The sequence below is a fragment of the Canis lupus genome, chromosome 5 (assembly GCF_003254725.2).
Source record: "Canis lupus dingo isolate Sandy chromosome 5, ASM325472v2, whole genome shotgun sequence".
NCBI classification, from domain to species: domain Eukaryota; kingdom Metazoa; phylum Chordata; class Mammalia; order Carnivora; family Canidae; genus Canis; species Canis lupus.
Window position 1 is genome coordinate 60,288,724 of NC_064247.1, and position 16,674 is coordinate 60,305,397.

General features: G+C 56.0%; 1 protein-coding gene across 2 annotated transcripts in view; it reads right to left on the reverse strand.

Annotated features, from left to right (window-relative positions):
* Window positions 1-16,674, reverse strand: part of ACOT7 (acyl-CoA thioesterase 7) — a 102,385-nt gene that overhangs the window by 468 nt on the left and 85,243 nt on the right. For both annotated transcript variants that reach the window (XM_025427321.3, XM_025427322.3), the window contains exon 8: window positions 13,092-13,276. In XM_025427321.3, the coding sequence (XP_025283106.2) occupies window positions 13,092-13,276 (185 nt within the window). The remainder of the gene's footprint in view (window positions 1-13,091; window positions 13,277-16,674) is intronic.

Sequence of the window (16,674 nt, forward strand, 5' to 3'; positions counted from 1 at the left end):
AGGCCCCACCGGGCTGCCAGGCACTGGCCTTGGGACCCACGGGAAGAAGTCCCTGTAGGGATGCCAGCAGCACAGGCACCCCCACACCACCCTTCACAGCAGGTGGAATCCCAAGCCCAGTGCCTCTGTGGTAAGGAACTTCTGCTAAAAATGCAGACAATAAATGAAACGTGGGAAGGAAGGCCTAAAACGCAGCCTGTGGGTGTGAGGAAGGAAGAGGGTCCCTGCTGAGTGAGGGGAGGGCTGCGTTTGGTCCACACCCAGGGAATGCTAGCAGCTCACAGCCCCTGCCCCAAAGGCAAGTGGGGATAAGCACTGGGCTGGCTGTGTGACCTTAGGAAGGCCACTTTATTGTACCAGGAGCAATAGTGATCACTTTGTGGGCAGGGAGCCCGGGACGGCAGATGACCAGGAAGTGGCTCCTTGGGTCCCACTCACCCCTTCTGTCGCTTTCCTCTGAGCAACCTAAGAAGCTATGTCCCCATACTCCGGGTAGGGGGTGAGGGGGCACAGAGCCTACTGCTCAGAGGGAATTAGCTGGAGGCTGGGTTTTGCCTGCCGACCTGGCACGACTGAATGGTGCCCCCTTTCACTTTTACGAGTAGCCTAGGTGGCTGTCAGTTTTAAGCATCAGACTTGGTTTTGGCTCAGGTCACGATCTCAGGGTGAGATTGAACCCCGCTTTGGGCTCTGTGCTCAGCAGAGTCTGCTAGAGGATTCTCTCTCTTCCTCTGCTCCTACCCCCTCTCTCCCACTCTCTCTCTCTAAACTAAAATTAAAAAAAAAAAAAAAAGAGTGGCCTGGCCTGGCCGCTAAGGGCAGCGGTCACTCCCCAAGGCCCCATCTATTCGCTGCAAAGTTCCCTCTGGTCCGCCCTGCTCACGAATTCAGGTTGAAAGAGCTGCGCTGATTCCTCGGGGACGTTTTCCTTGTGATACTTTAAGGGTGTCTGAAAGCCAAAGAAATGGGGCAGTTGCCCTTCATCCACAATGACACCAAGCCCCAGCGGCTATTTTTAGGCTCAAGTGTTTTACAGGCAAATGGTATATTGGCAAAAGAGAGAACAATCAGCCCGAGGATATAATGTCAGGTTAAACCAAATATCTCCTCCCCCTCAGCCTTCTCAGAAAGTGTTCGCTAAATGTCACCAGGTGTAAACTGTCAAAACCTCGTGGCGTAGAGCCAGTGGGACATAGGGTATTTAAAGAACTGGGATCATGCTCCTTATGGTGGCTCCGGTGCCTATTTGGAGTCTTCGGAGCACATGTGGGAAGTGGTGGCTTTCCAAGACGCGTTAGTGAAGATGGCCCTCCTGCTGCTCTGGTTTCATCTCTGGCTGACTTTTTAAAAAAATGAAATTTGAGGCCATGCAATTTAACCTGAAACAGCCTAGGGAAACAATGTTCTCTCGGTTAGAGCAGGCAGTGCTAAGGGGGAGCCTTCTGGGGGCAAGAGGGCCAGGGGGCCAATCCTTGTTGCTGAAGGCACCCCACAAAGACCAGGCCGCATTCTGATGGGGCTGGCTCCTGTGCAACGCAGGCATAACATGCCCAGCCAGGGCTTCTCCAATGCTTCCATGTGCATAAGTCCCCCGGGGATCTTACACATGCAGATTCTGATCCAGGGGGTCTAGGGGCCTGAGATTAATTGCTTTCTTTTTTTTTTTTTTTAAAGATTTTATTTATTTATTCATAGACACACAGAGAGAGGCAGAAGAACATGCAGAGGAAGAGAAGCAGGCTCCATGCAGGGAGCCCGATGCGGGACTCGATCCTAGGTCTCCAAGATCACACCCCAGGCTGCAGGCGGCACCAAACCGCTGAGCCACCAGGGCTGCCCCTTGAGATTAATTTCTAACAAGCATCCGGTGATGTGATGCTGCTGGCCTGGAGGCCACACTGAGTAGCAGGTCTCTGCCCTCTATCCATCGATTCCTGTACCAAATGGGGGACAGCCAAAGAGTCCAAGAATGCAAGGTGAAGGCCACCAGGCTGGGACAGTAGGGGCCTTCTCTTTCCCCGCTGTGGAATGTGCTTGGTGTGGCTGAGGGGAACTGTGGCTCCTATCCATTTGCAGCCAAAGGCCACAGCTCAGGAGAGCTGCATGGCCAAGCCCCTCCTTGGGAGTGGAGGACCAGCTCACGGGCAGAGTGTTTGGGTCCTGAAGGTGGCAAACAGGGGAGCTGGCTGAAGGGGAGAGCGTGGGCTGGGCCACGTGCCAAGGGTCCTCCCAGCTCCAAAGGCCCAGCCCCTCTCTGTTGAGGGTTCTGGAGTGGGGCCTCCCTCCAGCTGGTGGAGTTTCCATCCCTGGAGCAAGGAAAAGGCAAGAGCTAGGAAAGAAAATAATTTCTCAAAAACAAGAGCAAGAGCTTGGCATGGGCATGGCAGCAGGATGGAGACTCATGGCCACCCAGGCCGTTTGCAGAGTCCACGGGAGCCAGGTCCAGCCTGATGGGAGGGGTGTCTTTCCATGTCTCCAGTCCATGCTTTCTACCAGCATTTCTACAAACTGGCAGACATGGGATTTGCACAAGGAATGTGGTCCCCAAGTGCTTGTGTCACCAACCAAAGGCTCTCAGGGCTCAGAAGAGCAGGGAAGGGTCCAGGGAAGAGCAGCAAATGGAGTCGTCCCCAGGGGCACCCTAGAGTGTGGGCAGAAGTGGGTCATTCAAGGGGTGTCTGGGTGGCTTGGTCAGTTAACCATCTGCTCAGGTTATGATCCCAGGTTCCTGGGATCAAGCCCAGTGTCAAGCTCCCTGCTCAGTGTGGAGCCTGCTTCTCCTTCCTCTGCACCTTCTCCCGGCTCATGTTCTCACGCTCTCAGTAAATAAAATTAATCTTAAAAAAAAAAAAAAGAAAAAAGGGGCACCTGGGTGGCTCAGTGGTTGAGCATCTGCCTTTGGCTCAGGTCCTGATCCCAGGGTCCCGGGACCAAATCCCATATTGGGCTCCCCGGGAGGAGCCTGCTTCTCCCTCTGCCTATGGGTCTGCCTCTCTCTCTGTGTCTCTCATGAGAATAAAAATCTTAAAAAAAAAATAAGCAAAAAAACCCTTGACAGCTCTGGGAGATGCCTAGATAGACACTGGCTAGCACCACCTGCCTTCTGGATTGGGCTGGCCTGCCTTGGGACCCCCATCACACTGCATGGCCCTTCCTGGAATGGCCTTTTTTTTTTTTTTTTAAAGATTTATTTATTCATGAGAGACATTGAGCAAGAGAGAGGCAGAGACACAGGCAGAGGGAGAAGCAGGCTCCATGCAGGGAGCCCAACATGGGACTCGATCCCGGGGCTCCAGGATCACGCCCTGGGCTGAAGGCAGTGCTAAACCGCTGAGCCACCCCGGCTGCCCAAGGAATGGCCTCTTCATTCTGCTCCCAAACCAGCCCAGCCTCCCCTCTGGAGCTGGAGTGGGGTGGGGGGAGGAGAAGGGGGTGGCAGCAGGGCTGGCTTATCTCTGGCTTTGCTGCTTACCCATCATAAGGCTCAGAGACTCACCTATATTCCTTTTCTGTAAAATGGACCGGTATCCATCCTATAGGGTTGCTGGGGGTAGGTACCAAAGTCCTTTCAGCTGTCCCCACAAGCGAGAGAAAGAAGCCCCCCAACTCTCCATCCATCTCTTGTATGAGTCCATTTATACCAAACATTTGGAGTAAGCACAACCACAGAACACAGGCTAGTGGTGCCAGGGCCCGGGGGAGGGCTGATGACTACGGGGCACATAGTTTCTTTTGGGGGGATGAAAATGTTCTAAAATGGACCATGGCAATCGTTGCACAGCCCTGTGAATATACTAACAGCCGCTGGATTATATGCGGTCAATGGAGGAACTACGGTATGTGATCATAGCTCAGCACCACCAGCTGTGAACAGCCTCCTCAACAGTTCACAGAGTCAGAGAAGCTTCAGCATGGCCATGTCCCCCTCCCCAATCGTGGCACACAAGGGGCTGCAGGGCAAAGGAAACGGTCAATTTAACTTGGCCCTCTCTCTACAGTGGCCAAGCTTGATTCGCTCATTCCCCACATGTGTCCCGAGCACCTCCTGTGTGCTGCTCTGTGCTAGGTGCAGGGACCCTGGGCAACAGCTTCTGGGGAGCGGCCTGCACTGAGTGAGTCCTGACACATGCCAGGACCGCACCAGCACATCAGAGTCTGCACAACAACCCACGAGCAGCACCAGTCATTACTGCTTCCCTTCTACTGATGACGACGTGCAGCAGAGAGAGGGTGAGTGGCTTGCCCAAATGACAGCTGGTTAGTGGTAGGGCCTTGATTTGAACCTGGGCACGGCTGCTGATGTCCAGGTCATTCCATGCCAATGGGCTCTTATCGGTGGGCTCATCAGCGGCAGTGGGGGACATGGTGACCCTCCAAAGTTGCCATGGTGAACGGGAAGGGCCTGCCCTCCCAGAACAAGCCTAGAGCCCACTTGGACATGCAGCGGTGCAGCCCCTGGGTGCTTCTCCATCTGGGAGGGAACAAGCCCATGGGCACCAGCCACTGGACTGAAGGCACCCTCTCATTCTGGTGCCAGCCTGCCAGGAGATCACGATCAGAGGTGTGTTTCTGTCCCAGCCGCTCGCTCCAGCTGTGGAGCTACTCACCCCTCAGGGGCCAACAGGCCATCAAGCCTTCCAAAATGTGTGCACCAAAGGCTCTGGATGCTTCTCTCACTAGTTCAGGCAACGAGTGACTGGGGGCAGAGCCTGAAGTGCAGGTGATTCCCATCTATGTTGCTGGCACAAAACACGGTAAATTCTAGCGTCCACTCGGTGGAGGGGGAGGCCAGCGCCCAGCACCAACGTTCAATATTCCACAGCGAACTCAGCAGCTGGGATCTGCCCTCAGACAGAACTAACACCGTCTCGTGATGGATGTGGAGGCAGCTGGCTAGCTGCAGCGAGCCCGAGACATTCGCAAGGCCTTGGACGAAGGAGCCCGCCAAGGACTCATCCCTCTTTTGGTCTTGGCATGAGCCTCGTGAGCTGCGTGTTCTGGGCTCTGGAGCACCCCCCCACCAAGCCTGGAAGCAGTACTGGGTTGACATCAAGGCATGGAGCACCCACCCTAGGAGGGCTGCACCCCTCCCCTCACCTGGCTGCCCTGGATGACAGTCAAAGGCAGGGAGGTTCCTCGCTGCCACCCTGCAAACAGGGGTGGGCAGGGCAGCATCTCTGCTCTCTGTGCTGGCACAGTCCCTGCCCTGCTGGCTGGAGGATGTTCGGCCTCCTTGGGCCGTGGGTTCTGACAAACAGCCTTCCCAGCCAAGTGACGAAGAGAGGCCACCACTTCCCCACCGGGTGTGAAGCCGACAGAACAGACAGATGGTTGCCTGCACGCGGCCCCCGCCCACGGCCCAGCTGCTGCCTCCTTGCATCCCATCTCCCTCCATCCGGCAAAGTAAATAAATACATAAGTTGTTGGCTGTTGCTGTTTTTAATGGAGGGCTGGGGGTGGCGGGGAGAAGGAAAAAGCTCTTCCGTGGGAAATCACATTTGCCTTCAAATGCCTGGAGTTGTGGGCAGGAAGAGGGCTCGGGACCATAGGGTGATAGCTCTCGATGGCCCGAGCACCACACTGGCACCCTGGGGTTGGGGCGGGGCTCGGACCTTGGAGCACCACATCCCAGGGCATGAGGAGGTGCCCACGTGGTGGAAGGGACGGTGGACGGGTGGGCCACAGGGGCTTGGCCCCCGCCCTCCCCGGCAAGCTTCACCCACCTATAAATTGGGGACTCGAGAGTGTGGTATGGCCAGGCATTTCTTGCAGTGCCAGCAGAAGGCTGCCCATGTGCAGGAATCACGCCATGTATGCATGTGCATACCCATGAGGTAGCCATGTCGCAGAACAGGAGTCCTTACTATCTGCCAACCCACAGCACCGCCCGTGGGGGAGAGGGGTGGGTGGCCCTGGGGGTCATCTTCACAGCTGGCCACAGAGACCAGGGCTCGAAGATGCCCCTGCCCCTCTGCTCAGGGAGCCCCGTGGCTCCCGCCTGCCAGCTGCAGGGGCCTCAGATCTGCGTCCTCTCCCTCCCTCCTCCTGCTCTCCTGCCAGATGCTGTCTTCCAGGCTCCCTTCCACGGGAGGGAAGCCTGTGGCTCGCAGAGCCTAACGGTGCAGACCAAATGTTTTCCAGTTTGCATTTTCTGTGCTGCGAGAACACACATTTGGAACTTGGCACGGAGGGCGAGTGACTAAGTTCCACCCTTGGTAAAATCAATAGCTTGTCCTTTTTGTAATTAACGAATGTCTGGTGTGAAGAGGGTTTCCCGTGGTGACAGAACAACTTCCTGCGAGCCGGAGGGACACAGACATTCTTAATTAGGAAACCACGCACGCACCCTCTCCCGTCTTTGTAATGGGAGACAGGAGGGATCTTGGGACAATTGTGCAGGCAATTAGGATGTCTTCTGATGACTGGGGCCACTCAGCACAGGACGAACTTGGCATCCAGGACCCCTAGCCTAGCAAACAGTCCTGTCCCCAGAGCCCGCGGGGCTCCCCCCAAGGACACAACCTCAGCAGGCGGGTCCGGGCACCTGGGAAGCCACCCCTGAGGGCAGGCAGGTTACAGAGCTCTCACCACCTGGCCTGAGGCACCCACAGGGGGCTCATCGTGGCGGCCTCCACTGGCAGCTCTAACAGTGAGATGGCTGTAGAACCTTGAGCACTCTCATTGGGGCTCCTCACCCTGCTGCTAGGCTCAGCCTCCAGCATGTCTGCTCTGCTGTGCAGCCAAGGACTCCCCTAGGAGAGGCTGGCAGCATGGGGCCACGGGAAAGGCAGGGGAGGGGGGCAGTCTCCGGTAGAGAAGGTGAAGAGGACTCGGTCCTATTGGCCGGCTTCCCCCAGGTATTGTGGGGGGTGTCACAGCACTTGCTCCTCACACCTGGGCTGACACGGCTGTCCTCTCTGGACAGTGATAAAGACCGTAACTGCCATTTGCAGAGGCTGGGCCTGGCCTCACTTGAGTCCTTGGCCCCATGTGTGTGCATGTGCTGTGTGTTGAGTCTGTCTTTCCTGCCGTCTGTCTGAAGCCAGCACTGTGCCTGGGACACAGTGAGGGCCCAGGACACATCTGCTGAATGAGTGATGAGCAAACCAACCGAAGAGCAAAACAAAAGAGCCTTCATTCCAAATTGGTGTAGTCTTTTTGTTAAAGATCCAAAACCAGTGGTTTTGCTCATAGGACACACAGTTAAGCATCATCTGTCCCCACTCAAGTCTAGAGCTCAGCCCACTGACGGGCTCAAAGGAGCCTACATGGGTGACAAAGGCATGAGCAGGAGTGTACAGCGTGCCAAGGTGGGGATGAAGCCCCCAGAAGCAGGAGCTCCTCCCCTACTGGCAGTGCTGACATGCTTCACCCTGAGTGTGTGTGTGTGAGCACGCAGGGAGGCCCTTCTGCATCCTTCCTACCACCAAGGTGGGACAGAGAGAGGGGTCCAGGGCCTGTTTCTTACCTGTACCTCTGAGTATACTTTGAGTACTGTGTCCCTCGATTCACAGGGCCTTTGCCACGGGACTCCACCTTGCAGAGAAAGCATGGTGCCACCAGGCAGCAGGTTTTCATATAAGCTGGGGGTGGGTGGCACCATATTCCACCCTGGGGCACACCAGGCCTGCTCTGCTGCGCACCCCTCCGTGGGGGTCAGCAACCTTCATAGGTCTCTCCCCTCATTTACTGTCCAACGTGGCTGCAGCGGAACCTGGGGCTCCCTGACGTACTGGGATCCCCGCCTTTCCACTGTAGGTCTCCCCCACGGGCCTCCCCTCCTGCAGCTGCCTTCTGGCACCACACAGAATCAGGCCTAATGTTGCCCTCTGAGAGCTCGCCTCTGGGTTTCCAGCTCTAAGGAAATTAAAAAAGCAAGGGGTTCCCTGGACTTGAAAACAACGCCAACAAAGCAACAAGACTGGTATTTCATGAGTAGAAACCACCAGCATTTTAACATGAAAAGGTTTATCACTGGTGCCATGAGCCCTCCCATTTGGACAGCAGGCTGGTGAATATTAACTGAGTGGTCTCCAAAACACATGCCACTTGGGCAAAGGGGACGTTAGGGAGCAGCCAGGGACACAGTGGAGTTTCCGAGGGCATGGTCGGAGGAAAAGCCTGGGCTCAGCAGAGCATGTGAAGGCCGTGCAGGTGGGGCATCCACAGCTGAGATTCTCCTAGGCCACCGACATTCCCCAGCACTAAGCTTTTGGGTGACAGGAGCAGCTTCAGGACCCTGGCATTATCTCATCACAAGACAGACTCTCTGTGAAGCCTCCAGAACCAAGGGAGAGAACAGAACACTAGGCGGAGAAGCTTGGTGAGCAGTCCAGTCCCTGACGCACCCCTGTGCAAGGAAGCAGCGAGTACAGCTTCCCTTGGTACCGTGGCTGCTCATACCCTTCCAGGAACAGGGTTGAGCTGCTGCACTACAGTGCATCTGAATTTCTGAAGTCAGAGAGTAACTGGAAGTCATTCTAGTACAGTGAGCATCCAGGCTGCTGACATGTCTTCCCAGGCAGGAAGGGGCCAGTGGGGTGGGTGCCCTCCGAGCACGCGTTCTCACTGTACTCTGGGTAGAGCTCACCGGCTGGGGTAAGCCTTGCTCTAAAAGGACAGAGGGATGGCCACCCGATTTCCTCACCACCTCCCGTTTTAACCTAGAAAATACTTTCTTGTCATTCAGTGGCTGAGGCTGCTGGGTCTAGGCCCTGGTCCACTGTGCCTCAGCCTTTCCTGGTGATCCTCACGTTTCTGGAAACTAAAAAGGTCTGGAAAAAAATCACCCATAGGTGTTGGGACCAACTCGATGCCAGGTCCCCAAGTGGCTTCCTCCATCTCTCTGCACAGGCCCCTCTCCAGCCCCGCTCAGTGAAATCTGGGGCGTGTCCTCTACCCCCAAGGTCAGAGGTCATAGCCAGAGAGAGGCCTTCAGAGGGAGGCAGGGCAGCAAGGGGCCCTGGACTTGGTGTCCAGACCAGCAGCCTGGCTCCATGCTCTGCATTTGCCTCTTTAATGATTAGCCTGGGAAGTGCCGGCAGCTGCTGAACTCGGTGCAGCCTCCCTAACATAAAATATTCATCAAGAAAAACCCCAAACAGCAACGCTGTCTTCCGTGTCAGCTGGGCCCTGGGGATGGAAGCTAAAAATAGACGGGAGGTAGAAGAATTGCTGACAGCAGGGGGTGGGGGTGGCGAGGAGGGGAGGAGGGCTGAGTGCCCCCCATGGGCACACACATTGGCTGTGGGGAGCACATGGGCTTTGGGAGACAGACGCTGCTCAGATGGTGGTCCTCGAGTGCCAGGGACAGGCTGGAGCTGAAAACCCCTCTTGGGGTGTCACCAGCCCTCCCTGCCAGAGGCTGGGCCCCAGGACACCTTCGTGAAGAATCAAAGACCATCTTTAATTAGCAAGCAGTAACATCCAGGATCAGCATGAGGACATCGCTAACCCCTGGCCCCTTAAACCCAGGGATTTGGTCACTGTCCCCGTCATTCAAGCAGTTGTCTTTTCCTACCATCCTTCTGCAGCCCTGCTAGGCACCAGTACCTCTTTCTCTGGGCTGGCCCTCACCTAGGACTGACATCCCCCTGTCCAATGTCATGGGTCTCTAGAAAGGGCACAGACAGCTTGCTGGATCTATAGACTGGCCCAGACCCAGGACTGCTTCCTGTGTCTGTGAAGGTCATAGTACCCCCACAAAGGGCTCCCTGACCGCAGGTACTCTCCACAGGAGACTGGACCCCTCTCAGCCACAGCACTGGTCTACCCAGTGGGCTGAGTTCTGGGGTGCATGTAAGGTGGGGGCTGCAGAGGCAGCCATGGCCCCTTCAAACAAGCCCACAGCAGCTGCTGAGCTCTTGGGGGTGAGCCTTACAAGTCAGTAATGGTTAGCACTTTGGACCTTGCCAGAAAACCCTGTCAATTCATGTTTACTCAGAATGGGCCTCTGCAAAATGAAGATGGTTTGACTCCTTGACTGTTCTTATTCATACCCATTTGGGGAGCCCTGTAGGCTTCTGTACCCACTCAGCTGACAGGAGAGGAAAGAGCCCAAGTGGTCAGAAGGCTGGGTCCCGGGGCTGGGCCTAGCAAGGATCAGCTGGGTGGCCTCAGGTGTCTTCCTGTCCCCTTCCCCCTCCTATGAGTGGCCACCTCTGGCCCCCAGGGCTCAAGTCCCTGGTTCCTTTTACCTGGATAGCCTCTGGGAAACAGCTCCCCTGCCCCAGCACCAGGCCCTGCTGCAATGCAGCCCTGTCCACAAGGCCCTCCTTGGAAGGGACCTACTCAGGTAGCGACAACTGTCTCAGGGGATGCCGATCCCCAACCTCCTGCTTCTTCCCTTGTGACCCTCAGGAGCATCTAACGCAGCAGTCCAGTGTCCCTACCTGCTCCCCCCAGGAGGGCAGCAGTTCCAGCAGAGCATAATGAACAGCAGCAGACAAGTGTGAAGCTCCCAGAATCCTCCTCCATCCTTTGTGGTGCGCACTAGGGCTGTCCCCCCAGTACAGATGCAGAAACAGGTGCACCAAATACGAGCCAGGGACCACACCATTAGAACTCCTGGGGCCCTGACCAGAAGCAGGTGGCAGGATACCCACACTCACGTGTGTGCCTGACAGTATGGGCGTGCCTGCAACAGTGAGGGGAGGGAGGCCCTGGGGTGTTTAGGGACCTGCAGCTGCCAACTGTCCAGCAGGGCACTGAGCAGTGGGGTGGAGAAAGATGGCTGGAGAGGTGAGCAAGCCCATGAGGCCCCCACAGGCATTTTCCTGAGCCCCACTGTTGTGGGCATCTTGGAGTCACATACCAGGCCAGGGCTGGATCCAAAACAAATGCATATGCACCAGAGGGTTTGAGATGGTGCTGGGTGCCCAGAGATGGTATGGGGATAGGAGAGAGTCACCAGGCAGTGGTGGGGTCAGGCTTTATCTTGAGTGTGCAGGGAAGACCATCTAAGGACAAACTCTCTGAAAAACAGTGGAAAGAGCTGACTCCATGATGGTCTGAGGGAAGGTGTCCAGGCAGAGAACAGCATGTGCAAAGTCCCTGAGGCAGGAATGAGTCTGGAGGCCGAGGCCAGAAAAGCCAACTTTGCTGTGCTGTACTGTGTTGATGTCACAGAGGCTGCTGAGCAGATCAGGCAGGAGAGGGAGAAAATCTGATTTTAACAAACTCCCTTGGCTCCAGTGTAGGGTCGGAGCAAGGGCAGCAGGAATGGAGGAGGCAGGACAACTCAGGGCTGAGCAGGGATCCAGCCATGGATGCAGCCTAGAGACAGTGGGTATGGTGGGGTAAGCAAGAGAGAGGACAGAGGAACCAGGCACATTCTCAGACTCACTGAGAGAGGAAACCCGTGAGGACCAGTGGGGTTTTTTGGGGGAAAGATAACGAGTTCAGTTCAGGATAAATCATGTTTGAGGTGCATGTGGAGACTCTATGGGAGAGAGGCAGAGCTGGCAAAGGGCAGGTGGAGACAGGCTGCAGGGGAGGCCCCACAGCCACACCACGGGTCTCACTACCATGGTGGCCTGTGTGCTAACACCCCCTACACACAAACAGGGTCTCGGGGGGCCTCAGGCAGGCCACCAGCCACAGGGTTGTCCTCAGCATGTGGAGAAAGCAGAATGGGAGAGCCTTGTTCCCAGCTGGCGTGAGAAATGAGGTCTTAGTTACAGTGTGTCTGTTACAAAGGTTTTCATTGGCTGGGGCCACAAAAGTGCCAGGTGCTCAAGAGAACCCACCCTGCCCAGGCCACTCTGCCCCCTCACCCTCACCCCACAGAGGCAGGAAGCTCCGACCATGGCCCCAGAGGAGTGGCCTCTAGCAACAGATGTGCAGTGTGGCTCAAGGAGAAATAAGGGGCAGCCCAAGCAGCGCAGTTGTGCGCTGGACCCACACTCAGGACTGGATGGAGGACCCTCCACAAGTGCCTGAGTCTTGCTGGTCTGAGAGGTCCTTGCAGGCTGACAGCGAAGCCAGCAGCAGGGCCCCACTCCCCAGGGCTGGGGCGGTATTGGCTTTGAGGAGTGGGCAGCGGGTTCGGTGCCCCACTCCCCAGGGCTGGGGCGGTGCTGGCTTTGAGGAGTGGGCAGCAGGTTCGTTGGCAGGTGCTCCAGGTGGGACCCCTACTGTGACCGCGCTGGTAAATGATGTGTGAGGCTTATGGTAAAACCATCATTGGCCTTGAGAGATCGGGAAGCACGTGCATGCATTTGTCCATTCATTCCCTCAATACACAGTTCCCGAGCACCTCCCAGCCGAGCATCCTCACCACCCACCCACCACCTTCCCCATTCCCCACCTTGAACCTCGGCTCCCTGACTCTCAAGTGCCCCATGGCCAGCACTCGTCAATTTGTTGGGATTCCAGCTGCAAGACCCTTCAGGATTGCAGTGGCAGCAGCCCACATGGGGGGCTGTGTGGACAGACACCTGCCACCTCTCTCTGCAGGCCCAGGTCAGAGCCTGGGCAGGTGGCCGGGGCAGGGAAGGGCCATGAGACTCCCAGGTCCAGCCCTGTGATGTAGGGGTCTGGCCTGGTCCCCATCAAGCAGGACACTCAGGCCAAGACTCCTTGAGAAACTGTCTCTTGGGAAAGTCCTTAGCCCCTTTCTTTCTTTTTCTTTTTTTTTTTTTTTAATATTTTATTTATTTATTCATAGAGACACAGCTAGAGAGAGAGAGGCAGAGACACAGGCAGAGGGAGAAGCAGGCACCATGCAGGGAGCCCAATGTGGGACTCGATCCCGGGTCCCCAGGATCACACCCTGGGCTGCAGGCGGCGCTAAACCACTGCGCCACCGGGGCTGCCCATTAGCCCCTTTCATACATAGTATTGGGAACCCCTGGGCTCTGTACTAACTCTCCAGAGGGAACCCCCAGAGCAAGGAGCTGGTGAAGAGGTTTCTTGTCCTGTCTGCCTGGTCTGACCTGACAGTCTACAGGGGCCGTGCAGCCAAGGTCACTGGGCCAGGGAGCCACCAGGCCAGGGCCCTCCTCCCCAGAATGTGCTCATAGGACTCAGTCTTCCCTGGAAGCACTATGCGTGCTGACTGGGCACCCCCAGCAGGGCAGGTGGTCACTCACCACGAGTTGGGGCACAGGCAGTGACTTGCCCTCCTGGCTCAGGGACACATAGGTGAAGAAAGCACTGGCAGCCCGGTAGCGCTTCTGTGAGTTGTCCACCACGGGGTCGGCATCCACCAAGACCTCGATCTCCATGGATTTATTGCTTGTGAAAGTCATGCGCCCAGAGATGGTAATGACACAGCCTGCAGAGCACACACAGGGGGTTAGCCGAGGGCGCAGATGGAGGAGCCGGGGGCAGGGGAGGGCACGGATGGCAGGGTCACTGAGGGCGTTAGAGGACACCTGGTTAGGCAGCGTCTACAACTACAAGGACATCAAAACGATGAGCTCTCACAGTGCCTCGTTAGTAGCCCTTGAATGTTTACCTTCCTTGGGAGCAGGCGTTTACTCTCAACATTTCTGTGAACATTCAGAGTGGTGGCCGTCACCTGGCAACCTGGCCTCCAACCTACTTTTGGGTGACTGCAGGGTGAGCTGGTTCTGTTCCTCAAAAGTAACGCTGAGGCCAAGCCAACCCACACTGTCCACACCATGGCCTTACTTGTGCCACACAGCTGCCCCATGTTTGTCTAAGCGCCACTCAAGAACCTCCTTCTATCTTCCTAGTACCTTCCCAGCATCCAGGCTACTGTTCCTGATGCCAGTGTGATGGCAGCCTTGGGTGCCTGGGAAGGCCAGCCCTCACCTGACATCCCCCATGAGCCGCTGTGTGCACTTCAGCCTACATCCTCCTACACTTATGTCTAGGCTCTCCTCTCATCAGGCTGGCTCATGGGACAGAGCTCTCCTTGGAGCCACGGACACTACCTTCCCACAACATACCCACGGCCCTGTCGTAGGTTAGGGTCCCCAGGTGCTCACCTCCCGCCTGGACCAATGTGGTTTCCTTTGTTGATTATGATGAAGTCCAAAGTCCTACGTTCCTGTAACACCATTCCAGGCGACCCGCTCCCTCTCAACCTCAACCCCAACCTCCCTGTATCCCCAGTGCCCTCTGGGCCATGACTATCCACCCTGGCAGCTACTTCCCAACCTAGTGTGGCTCCTCTGCCCCCACCCTCCTGTACGTGGGCTCTTGCCTACCATCCAGCCTTGCTCCCTTCACCTCACGGAGCCCTGTTTTTCCCTATAAACAGACATGCCTTGCCTCACAGGCTAACTACAAGGAAGACACGAGATGAATGAGGTGCTAACCTTGTGCCCCAAGGCAGAAGGCACTCAGCGCAATCATTATCATCACCAATGGTATGGTTCTGGACCACAGGGCAGCACTGATCCTCAGGGATTTATAGAGGAAGGGCTGATATCTGGTTGCACCCCTAGCAAGGTGTTAGGAGAACAGCTCACCCAGCCTCCACTCCCTGGAACCACTGCTGGCTGTGGGGACCTTTCAACAACCCTGGGAACCCCGAGGTCCTAGCTCCAAGGAGTCAAGTGCTACAAGACACATTTAAAGACCCGGGAAGACGGACAAGTCAAGACAGTTTGGTGAGTTAGGGGTGAGTGTGTGGGCAGGCTAGAAGCAGTTATTTCAGGTTATCAAGTACCAGAATGTTCCATGCCACATCCAGTGTCATACTTACAGGGAGTGCTTCATGTCCTGAACAGCCATTTCCGGGAGGGAAGGAAGGAAGATCAGTGACAAGTGCCATTATGTGAGCTATAAGGGTAGGGTCATGAACAAAGCACTCAGCACACACCTGGTGCTCGGCTCAAGGGTCAAGGGTCAGTGGGCAAGTCCTGCCACTCTTCTGGAGGGAGCTGCCTCCGTGACCAACAGGGACACACCACTCATAAGCTTACTAGGCCCTGCCCAAATCACAGAAGGGTCAGCAGCCAGGATGCAGTGGCTCCTTGTACCCAGAACAGAATGGGAAAGGTACAAATGCATCTCTCTGTTTTTTCTTTTCTTTTTTCTTTTCTTTTCTTTCTTTTCTTTTCTTTCTTTCTTTCTTAAGATTTTATTTATTTATTCAGGAGAGACACAAAGGGAGAGAGGCAGAGACACAGGCAGAGGGAGAAGCAGGCTCCATGCAGGGAGCCCGACGTGGGACTTGATCCCGGGGCTCCAGGATCACACCCTGGGCTGAAGGCGGCGCTAAACCACTGAGCCATCCGAGCTGCCCTCCTTACGTTCTTTCAATAATCGAGTCCCCTCTACCCTCTGAGAACCTGTGATTGCCATGGGTACTCTGCTGAGAGAAATGTAACAGATCAATTCTGTGTATGGTTTCGGGGGGTTAGGACATCCCTGAAGTGCTCCGTGTCCCCAAGTTGAAGGCTATGTTTTGAATGACCCCTTAGGTGCACTCATTTGGAAGCATGGTCACAGCCTGTGTCTGAGTGAACCTGGCATGAATGAGGCACCACAGACATGTCCGTGGACCAGCCTAGAGTACAACCGACCATATTCAGCCAGGGTCTACATGCCTTTTAAAAGAACACACAGCATCCAGGCTCAACCTGCTCACCTCCAGTGACTGCCACTCCTATCTCACAAGGCCACAGGTCAGTGGGGGCAGGTGCTCACAGCCTGGAAGGTGGTGAGGACAGAGGCCATCATGTGCAGGGTACTGGTGGACAGAACCTGCTCTGAAGCTCAGTCTGGGCTGGCTTCTCTTCCTGCCCTTCCTCGAGGCTCCTGCAGTGATTTCTCACTGGATCAGAGCTTGAACCAGGTGCTTGCAGGCCCCTTTACCATACAGGCTGGGTGATGCTGAAGAGCCACCATGTCACCGTGGTTCACTGGGGAACATAGGGCTTGGACACAAAGCCAGAATCAGGATGCTCAGAGATCTCATGGAGATCTTTCCCATGAGTTCTGGCTCATTCCATCCCAGGTACAGGAGCAGGACCACAGGATCACAGAAAGGGTTGCCAGGCCAACTCCGAACCCAGCCTGAAATGCTGGGAGACCACCTGACACACGGAAGGATGCCAATCAGTGGCCGGCTTGTGTTCTTGTTCACTTCTGTTTGCCCAAGGAGCTGCAGACGGGGGATCAGGACACGCTGGGCACAGTAGCCACGTGCTTCAAGGCTCTCTGTGGGGGACAGTGTTGGCTGAGCGGTCACTGAAACACTGCCTGGGGACATTTCCACTAGGTTACATGTCCAAATCCACCCAAAGAATGGCTTGTTTAAAAGACCGGGTGTGATCAGCTAAAGGGGGAAAACAGTTGCTATCATTGGTGCTTGGAGCCATGAGCCCACCCAGGATAGGCTCACAGTGTTAGGCCACCTCCCAGCCCTGGGGAAGGGAGGCCAGGAGAGGGCACCCAGTTCTCTGAGCTGCCGAAGTGGGAACAGCCAGCCATTCCCTACTGAGCATCTCCGTGAAAGAAAGGTAGGCTCTCTGAGGCCTGGAGCAGCCCTGAGATGGCCCTGGGGAGGACCCTGGAATCCAGGCTCTGGGGTACACCAGGCAGGTGGCCAGCCGGGAACTACACAGTCAGTGCCTTGGCTTCCTCATCTGCAAACAGACACAGGGGCAGCTGTCTCTCAGGGAGATTGTGAGGAACCGCTGAGCCTGCCAACGTGGTCAGCTGGAGGTCACTTGCCCACATTAATTATGTCACGTG